We start from the raw sequence: 9712 nt of genomic DNA, 5'->3' as shown, positions 1-9712 counted from the left end.
CTGCCGTGCCGGTAGTTGTGCCAGCATCCCCGTCTCAGTATAGCCCAGAAAGTGATGGCTTAGTTTTCGTTTGTGCTGAGGGTTGCTCCCGACTCAGAAACTCTGAAATATTGGATAATTTGAAATCCCACCTAAAAACATTCAGATGACGCTGCCCAGACCGATGTGTGCTCTCTGATCAATACTTTCCCATCCCTGTTTGCTGACACTACGTCTCGCACTACTGTCCTCGAACATGACATATGTAGGTGACCACCCTCCGATCAAACAACACGCTTATCGTCTGAACCCTACCAAACGTGCACTTCTTCAGCAAGAAGTTTCTTACTTGCTGGAAAACGGTCTAGCTGTCCCTAGTTCGAGTGCCTGGAGTTCCCCGTGCCTTCTTGTGCCGAAAGAAGACAAAACCTCATGTTTTTGTACCGATTTCCGAAAAGTGAACAATGTGACCAAACCTGACTCCTATCCTCTTCCCCGCATGGAGGATTGTGTTGACAGGGTTGGCTCCACAAAGTTTGTCACCAAGCTGGATTTATTAAAGGGTTATTGGCAAGTTCCCCTCACTCCACGTGCATCTGAAATTTCTGCTTTTGTCACTCCTGATCACTTCCTCCAATACACCGTCATGCCTTGTGGCCTTCGAAATGCCCCTGGCACAATCCTAGCCATATGCACATTGTCTTAGGTGGCGTCAAAAGTTGTGAAGTGTACTTAGACGACATTGTAGCCTATTCAGAGACTTGGTCCAAACACCTTGGAACACTCACTGAGATTTTTGAAAAGTTGAAAGAGGCATCCCTTACCCTAAATCTTGCCAAATGTGACTTTGGTAAGGCCACTGTGACTTATCTAGGGAAGCAGGTGGGTCAGGTGCGCCCCCTTCTGGCCAAAATCCAGGCTATCCTAGATTTCCCTGTGCCTCGCACTAGACGTGAGCTTCGCCGGTTCCTTGGAATGGCCGGCTATTATCGCGACTTCTGTAAGAATTTTACAGATGTAGTTGCACCTCTCACCAGTCTCACAAGTGTGTCAAAACCATTCGTATGGTCACCCACATGCCAGAATGCTTTTGAGTCTGCCAAAGCTCTCCTCTGCAGCACACCAGTACTTGCCGCTCCTGATTTCACACGTCCTTTCAAACTAGAGGTGGATGCCAGCGCCAGCGGTGCAGGTGCGGTGCTGTTGCAGGAGGATGGGCAGGGTGTTGATCACCCAACTGGTTACCTTTCAAAGAAGTTCAACATTCACCAGCAAAAATACAGTACCATTGAAAAAGAAGTACATACTGAAACACGTTTTTACTGAAACATGTTTTTTACTTAAAAAGGTTTGTTATTGAAACACGATTTTACCTAAACAGGTTTGTCACTGAAACACATTTTTTTCCTGAAATAGGATTATTACTGAAACACGTTTTTACTCAGCTCCTGCACTCCGAGGCCCACACAGTAACTGAAGATCAGTTATTATAAACTTATAATAAATGTAACGTGATAGTTCTGTAAAAATACTGCCATAAAGGACAGGAATGATTATGGTGTTGGTACAATAACACAGTCATGAAAACAGTCGTAGAACAGCTAATTTCTTTGCTTTATATTTAACGCCTTCATAAATCCTGATGACTGCAGTCTGTTTACTAACATAAGCACGCATACTGCCTCTGATACGCTCAGCTCCATCAGCAGGCTCAGCTGTGCCATCTGCTCACCACCACCAGGTGGAGCTGTGGGACCGCAGAGCTCTGTGACCTCAGCAACATTATCATCCTCACTGAGAGGCTGAGTTTCATTTAAATGAGGCAAAAGTAGGAAGAAGCAACGAGGAAGGAAGACACACTGAAGCAGAGACAGAGGACGAGAGAGCAGGCGGGTGGAGGGCGAGCAGCAGAAGAGGAACAAACAGAAGAAGAGCGAGGGTCTGACATGAGAGCAGAGGAGTAAACTGTCTGCAGACATGTCCTCCCGGGCTGAGAGTAAGACAGGTGAGTGTCCTCCTCTTCTTCTTCTGCTCTTTCTCTTCTCACAGGCTAACTGTTAGCCACCGCAGGCTAATGGCACTTCCTGCCAGCGCTCAGGACTTTGTTAGGACTCTTTTTTTCTTTTAATGTAAAGATAATGATGATGATGATGATGATGATGAGGTCCTCTTCCCCAGCCTCCCAGATTGCATATCTCACCATGAGGTTGAAGGATAAGCTCCACCCACAGCGGACGAGACGTCCTGTCAAACTCACCCCATCATTGAGAGTCAAACCACCTGACCTGAACCTGCAGCAGCCCCAGGTACACACACACACACACACACGTCTTTGTGTCTCTGTGAGGACCCGCAGTCACATCAGCACCTTGAACCTGAAACCGTCCTCAGACGTCAGCTGAGGTGACATCGCGTGACGTCAGAATCTATATGTGCACTGCAGGACCTGGACGAACCTGCTGCCAGTCGCCCAAAAGCCAACCAGCTGATCGATCGGTTGAGAACATTTTCCAAACAGGACATTAGAAGGAAGTTTTTGTAGCTGCAGGCTTCCTTCTGAGCTCCTCTGTAACTCTGTCAAAGCTGAGCAGACCAGCTGCTTCTGCCGTGTTTTTGGTTTCACAAAGCTCCAGATGTTCCTGTGGGTGGAGGTCCGGCCTGCATTCAGGTCAGGCTGCTGGAGTCTGACCTCAGCGAGGTTTGTTTAAAGATCAGGGTGGATGTCTGGGTGGAGCAGACGTCCTTCGGCATTAATGGTGTTTGTAGAGGTCACAGTTACCCATGAATGTGCACTAATGCCCATCATATCATCATGCTGCTTCGACCTGAACGCTGAGAACGAGCCAGATGGTCCGTCTCCTCTACAGCTCTCCAAACAGAATGTCAGCTTCTGATTGGTCAGACCACAGGAAGGAAGTCTGAAGACCTCAGAGGAGGTGTGTTTTTAGCTCAGGTCAGCTGACCGCATCTCCTGCACACGCTCAGAAGAGCCTTCTAATGGCATCATCATCACACACTGTAACACACAGTAACAATCACAAGCGTATTTATAGCGCACATTTCATCACACGCACCTCTGTGCACTCCACACAGAAGATAAACACATAAAATCATGAAACCCTGTGGAGAGGGAGTGACAGCAGAACGACAGCACCTGACGAGTGCACGCCTGTGTCTGAGTCTGCATGTTCGCACCTGTAACTGATCTCAGGCCAGCTCGTTCCAAAGAACAGACCGCAGTAACTGAGAGCAGGCCCAGCACTGAGATCTGATGCTGGAACAGCTCAAACATCTGCAGCTGATGAAGATGCTCTTCATCAACTTCCTCTTTAAGTCCCCTGTGTAAGGTTAACTCCTAACCCTACTTCTTTCAAGTTTATCAGCTGATGCTGAAGAACAGTGTGTGTGTGTGTGTGTGTGTGTGTGTGTGTGTGTGTGTGTGTGTGTGTGTGTGTGTGTGTGTGTGCGCAGTCGTCAGGTGTGTTCGCGGACCAGCAGCGGGCCGTGGTCAGCTCCCTGCAGTACTTTAAGGCTCTGGTGGACCGACTGGGTGTTGACAAACCTGGCGTGGACAAACCGGTCCTGAACCAGTCTGTGGTCAGTGGTCTGCTGGGCGGGGCTTCTGGGGGGGTCCTGGAGGCGATCCAGACTCTGGTCCAGCTGGAGCCTCGCCTACACAGCAGGTAGGTGTCACTGACGTGGCAGTTTCTGAACACGCCGTGTCCTCCATCTGACCCGTGTGTGTCCCTGCAGTAAGACGGTCGCTGCCTGTCTTGCTCGCCTCTACCGCTCTCTGGCTCAGCTGATTCACTGGACCGATCAGGTGATGTTGCAGAGCGTCTCACACGACAACAAGGAGTCGACAGAGAGCGTTACCAAAGTGATCAGGACCTTGCTGGACAACGTCAAGGTGAGAACCAATCACAGACTAGATTCAGTTTAGCTTTATTTATACAGCATCAAACGGCAGCAGCTCGCCCCCAGGCGCTTCACTGCTGTGAGGCTGTAGAACAATACAAACAAACAAACAGAGCAAAAATAAAGACAAACAAAACAAAAACAAACAATAAACCACATCAGTCAGTCAAACAACAACAGAGAACACAAAACAAACACATACAACAAGAAAGAAAATGGACAAACAAAGAAACTCTCACGGGGCATTTGTTGGACTTCTGGTGTTTTTTGTACCAGATTTTTATTTTCACATTCACTCAACGTCTAATTTCGGGTTTTCCAGCTTCTCGAATTCTCGAATCACGAGCCAAAACTGCTCAGTCAGCTGAGAAAGTGAAGGCAGCGGGTTCTGAGAGTCGTGCTTTGATGGCGTGGACCTGAGTCTGTGGGTTCAGGCCGAGCAGCGGTGAGGAGCTCGGTGACGTGCCTCTGATCGTCTGTGGTCTCACAGAGCGTAATGGTCACCAGCTGTCTGAAGTGTGTTTGAAGCTCCTGAAACGTCGTCACGTGTCTCGATGGGCTTGCTGAGTCCGCAGAAATACATTCTCAGTATTCGAACAGATCTTGTGACAAACAGGAACAGAAATCGTCTGTGAGGGAAACGTCCTTCTAAAAACAGCTTCTGCTTAGACTCGTCCATTCGTCGTTAAATATTCCTGGGTGCCATTCAGGAGCCCGACGACGACGAGCCTCAGACCTCTGAAATACTTTTATTCTTTTTAAGCCAGACTGACCTTTGACCTCTGATGACAATCCCACACAGGCATGTCAGCCTGAAGCTCTTTGGCCCAAAACGACACAAACATGAATGGCAGCTCTTTATTACGTGTCCACTGAGTTTTATTTTAAATGATGCTTTAATTCTCTGTGTCGAACACATTAGAGGTTTGTGGCTCACAAACTGTTTCATGAGGTAAACTGTGCTGAGTGGATATTTGATGCTGTGTCACAGTTTCAGATGCTCAGAAGTAAGGGGACAAACGAACACCATTTTAAATAGGAAGGCTATTTTTAGTACTTTGATGAAACCTCTGATTGGCTGAACCCAGGTCCGCGTGGTGTGTTGCTCCTCCTCCCGTCGTCGTTTCGGCCTTCCTGTTCGAGCTGCCGCTGCTCTCGTCTGAAACTCTTCTTTTTTCCTTAATTCTTTCTTTTCACAGCTGCAGTTTGTTTTATTGATTTATTCATAGTCAAAGTGAGTCGTGATTTGCACAAACATGCTCAAGATTAAATGTGCTAATCGTGTTCTTTTCCCTCCATATTAAAACTTTAGGCTATAAAAATCATAAATAAAGATGATTCTGTTTAGTGAATGTAAAGCTAAAGCACACGTGAGAGTTTTCACGTGGAAAACAAAGAGCGAGACGGTCGATAACGAGACGAGGACGACAGAGTCACATGAGCGTCAGTCGGATGTTTGTGAGGCTTCAGAGTTTGAACTTCTTGAAATGTGCACGACGAACAGCGAAACTCATAAAAACTGAAACTAAACATTTTTCAGCATTAAAACCTGAAGTGAAACCAGTGAACTCGCTGTGGGAACCATCTGAACTCAAACTGCACTGGAACCCCCACGAATGGAAACAAAAACTATAAAAACTCTTTGTCCACTAAAACCTTTTTTCCATTTAAATGTTAATTGTCCTTTTAATAATGAATTCATATTTCTGATCAATTATCCGATTTCAGCCGACGGCTTCAGAGTTCAGTATCTCCACTCAGAGCGCTGTTGGGCTGCAGAGAGCTGCTGTCTCATCAATGCTCACATTAAAAATAATGAAGACTTTAACGTGCTGCAACTTATCAATGCTAAATGTTTCTGTCCATCTTCCAAATGCTTTTGTGCTCTCATTATTTTGCTCCTGAGCAGCACTAAATAGACCTGATCATTGTTAAAGCTGACTTCCCCTCTGGATCCGTCTTTCTTCAGCACAGTCGGCTCCTTTCTCCAACATTTCTACTACAGTCAGGTTCAAAAGCTTCTGGACAACGACTCGGCTTTGATTTCGCCTTGGTACAACGCCTTAGAGGAACTTAGATCATAACGTCACCTTTAATTTAAGCGGTTTAACAAGAGTAATAGTTTAATCATTACAGACATTTTAAACACAGTCCACATTTTCAGAAGCTCAAAAGCAATTGGACAACAGTTTCATGATTAGGTGAGGATTAACCCCTCATCAGGACACATCCTTATCAGACGCCCGAATCATCTGAGCTGGCTACTTTCGATGCGGAGGAGCAGCAGCTCTACTCTGAGCTCCTCCAGAAACACAGACCGAATGACTGAAAGATGTCAGCAGAGATGAGGGAGGACGTCATTATGCTGAAAAACCAAAATAACCCATCAGAGAGCAGAAACTTTAGAAGTGACCGAATCAGCAGTCTGATTCATTGTTAGAATGAACGAATGCTGTAAGCAACAGAGTCCACAGAAGACACTAAAGTGCATGAAGACAGAATTATAGTTACAAAAAGCATCAAGTCAGGAACACCTCGAGGAAGAAGCTGTAGCAGTGTTCAGGTCCACAGTCAAAGCTGCCGTCACAGGTGCAAACCTCTGGGTGCACTCAGGAACAGGACCATTTTTAGCTGCACAGGTCTGTAAAATCTGTTCTTGAAGGCTTCAGGCAGACTTCCACCCGTGTATTAAAAAGAGTCTTTATATTTAAACGTATGTTGGTTTGTCCTGCTAGTTTTCAACCTCTGAAAATTAGGACTGTGTGTAAAATGTTTGTAACTCATAAACAGTTAAAGCAAAGCTTTAGTTAAACTCTCGGAATCAAAGCTGAACGTCTGCAGACACGTCCTGATTGTTTGGTTTAAAATCCACTGACGAGGCAGAACTACAAAAATTGTGTCATTGTCCAAAAATGTATGGACCCAACTGTGAATCACGTTTATACAGTTGTTCATATTCCAGCCTAAAGATAATCTCATATCTGCATATGTCAGCATCACATTAGCAGGTTGTGAATTCATTTGCAGCAGATGTTTAATCACATCTCCACCACGTAACCCTGAGAGTATATGTAGTGAAACCATCACAGCAGTCATTATACATGATGCCAGGACTTCCTGCCACTGCATCATCACAAATACAATAGAATAGCTTGCATGATGACTAAGCTGGTGTTGTGGTTGGTGTGCAGTTGTGGGTGTACAGAGAGGTGGGCTTTGCACGCAGCCCTGAGGGACTCCTGCACAGAGTGGGGGAAGTCCATCCAGCTGCTTCCAGAAACCCCTGTCATACTTATCTGTTAACGCCATAATGAAGGTTACGTGATTCCTGTGGTCATCCATCTCTCCAGCTTTGCTGGGACTCCCTCAGTGTTGGAGAGATCAGCCGCAGACATGTCTGGCTTCTCTTCACTTTTCTGTTTGTTCTGTGTCATGTTATTATGGTTATCACACTGCACTCTGCTCTCAGTGTCTCAGTGGAGACGAGCCAGTGAATGGACCTTATATTTTTATCTGTCTGAAACAGCTTTGACTCACTTCTGTTCTCATGGATTCTTCAGGAACTGGTTCGATTGGTTGCAGAGAGACAAGAAGGCTCCGCCCCCCTGTCACCTGTCCAGCCAGAGTCATCAGGGTTTGATGAGCAGGCAATATCGACCTGCAGGAATCCTGCTGATGAGAAGGACAAGAATATGGGGGTGGAGCCAACGAAGAGAGAGGAGGAGCAAATACTTTCAGCTCCTCCCAAACCTCCTATGCCCATCCCAGAGTCGCTAACTCAGGTGACCCCCCAGCTGGGACAGAGGTGAGTCTTAAAATACTTGAGTCCAGTCTGGTTCAGTCTGGTTTAGTCTGGTTCGGTCTGGTTCGGTCTGGGATCAGTCTGGATCAGTCTGGTTTGGTCTGGTTCAGTCTGGATCAGTCTGGTTCAGTGTGGATCAGTGTGGATCAGTCTGGTTCAGTCTGGTTCGGTCTGGGATCAGTGTGGATCAGTCTGGTTCAGTCTGGTTCAGTCTGGTTCGGTCTGGGATCAGTGTGGATCAGTCTGGTTCAGTCTGGTTTGGTCTGGTTCAGTCTGGTTCAGTCTGGTTCAGTCTGGTTCGGTCTGGGATCAGTGTGGATCAGTCTGGATCAGTCTGGTTTGGTCTGGTTCAGTCTGGTTCAGTCTGGTTCGGTCTGGTTCGGTCTGGGATCAGTCTGGGATCAGTCTGGATCAGTCTGGTTCGGTCTGGTTCAGTCTGGTTCAGTCTGGCTGAGTCATTCAGGCAGACAGAAAACAGTTTGCAAGAACAGAAATAGATCTGTGGAAGAAACAGGAAGTAGAGCAAACGAACACATCACACATGCCCCTTCCCCCCACACACCCACACTTCCTGTCTCTGCATGATACCAAGTAGAAGAAGAAGAAGAAGTGGGGGTGACAAAGGGCGGCAGCAGGCAGTTTCGTGGTCTTTTAATAGAACTGTGAGGTTTAGGCTGTCTGAGGCTGAGTGTGCAGCAGCTGATCGATAACAGCGCTGCTGTGGATCATCAATAACAATTAGTTGGAGCTAATTCATGATGATGTTTTTAGACGTTAGTATTTTCTCATTTTCAGTTTTCAGTTTGACTTTTTGTTTACTTTCAGTTTGTTTCCAGAGTGAATTTTCGGATTTCAGTTTGTCCTGATTAGTTTGAGTCTTTATTAATTATTGCTGTGTGGAGGGCGAGGGCCGCATGCACGATGCTGTGAGCTCAGCTCCTGGAGCAGTGTGACCCACCCGTGCTCCTGTTCGCGCTCTGGCAGCACTGCTGCTGGGTACCGGCTCTCCTCGTCTAGTGCCCATCTCCTGGTGTCCTCCACCCTCCTGAGCCTGTGCTGGGAGCAACAAACCTCATGGAGCTAGTGTGCATAAAGAGCTGGACTCCCTGTGACAGTGAGGAGCTGCAGGAGCAGAGAGGACATCACAACCACATCACCTCCAGCTGCTTCAAACTATACCGCCTATAGGTGGTCTCCCCTCCACGGAGCAACCGGGCACTTAGGCTCTGAGGTCCGAGGAGGCCGGACGTGTTCAGTGTGGCATGGCTGCTGCCTCCCCAGAGCACCTGTTGTCTCCCTGATCTGCACCTGTGCAGGCTGATGTCACTGACGTTCAGCTGACTGTGACGCTGTGATGTCATCAACAGGTATAAACCCAGTGGATTACAGTGTGACGTCTCTCGCTCAGAGGGAGAACGCACCTTTTCCTGTCAGTATCTCATCCTGCCAGATGTGAGGCTGGCTCTGTGCGTCACCCTGGTGTTAATGTTTTTTCTGTCGGGATTGTGATGAGCCAGCAGAAAGTGGGGCACTGACACCGTCGCTTCACCTGCCAGATGTTGGGAATTTGTGCTTTAAATTGTTGTGTCACCTGGTGATGACACACACGAAACAACTGCCACCTGTGCTGCACATGCTCAGTTTCAGCCTCTCCCAACACAAACTGCTTCAGCTTGTCACCTGGCTGCATGCATGCAAAGGTGTACTACGCAATTGTGACATCACTGGTGGGTGTGGTTTTAACTACTTGTCTGTCTGTTTCAGTCCTCCAGCTCTGCCTCCCAAAAAGCGCCAATCAACATTAAGCCCCACCCCCTGCAGGGTTGCCATAGTAGCACCAATGAGAAGAGAGACTGAAACAGAAACACCAGCTGAACAGGTATGCTCACCTGGTTCACACATTCACACGTAACTGTGTATATTTACATGGATATGTATTATATCTGTTTTATGGTCTTTTATTTTGAAAATCTTTATTTGAAGCTGAAATTAGACAGTCCGGGTTTAATCCAG

The 9712-nt window shown here is 47.1% G+C and overlaps 1 protein-coding gene across 1 annotated transcript; it reads left to right on the top strand.

The window, feature by feature from the left end:
* Positions 1 to 1808: 1808 nt before the first annotated feature.
* Positions 1809 to 9663, top strand: LOC102202774 (rap guanine nucleotide exchange factor 1-like). The gene is made up of 6 exons (XM_005755473.1): positions 1809 to 1984; positions 2158 to 2285; positions 3451 to 3662; positions 3733 to 3889; positions 7458 to 7702; positions 9464 to 9663. Exons 1-6 carry the CDS (start codon positions 1957 to 1959, stop codon positions 9609 to 9611), a joined length of 918 nt encoding a protein of 305 aa, XP_005755530.1. The 5' UTR covers positions 1809 to 1956; the 3' UTR covers positions 9612 to 9663.
* The last annotated feature ends 49 nt before the right edge of the window (positions 9664 to 9712 follow it).

This window comes from Pundamilia nyererei, unplaced genomic scaffold (assembly GCF_000239375.1).
Source record: "Pundamilia nyererei isolate P.nyererei 1_Seehausen unplaced genomic scaffold, PunNye1.0 scaffold01605, whole genome shotgun sequence".
Taxonomy (NCBI): Eukaryota; Metazoa; Chordata; class Actinopteri; order Cichliformes; family Cichlidae; genus Pundamilia; species Pundamilia nyererei.
Note: the sequence above shows the minus strand (reverse complement) of the source record. Positions and strands in the feature narration are given on the sequence as shown.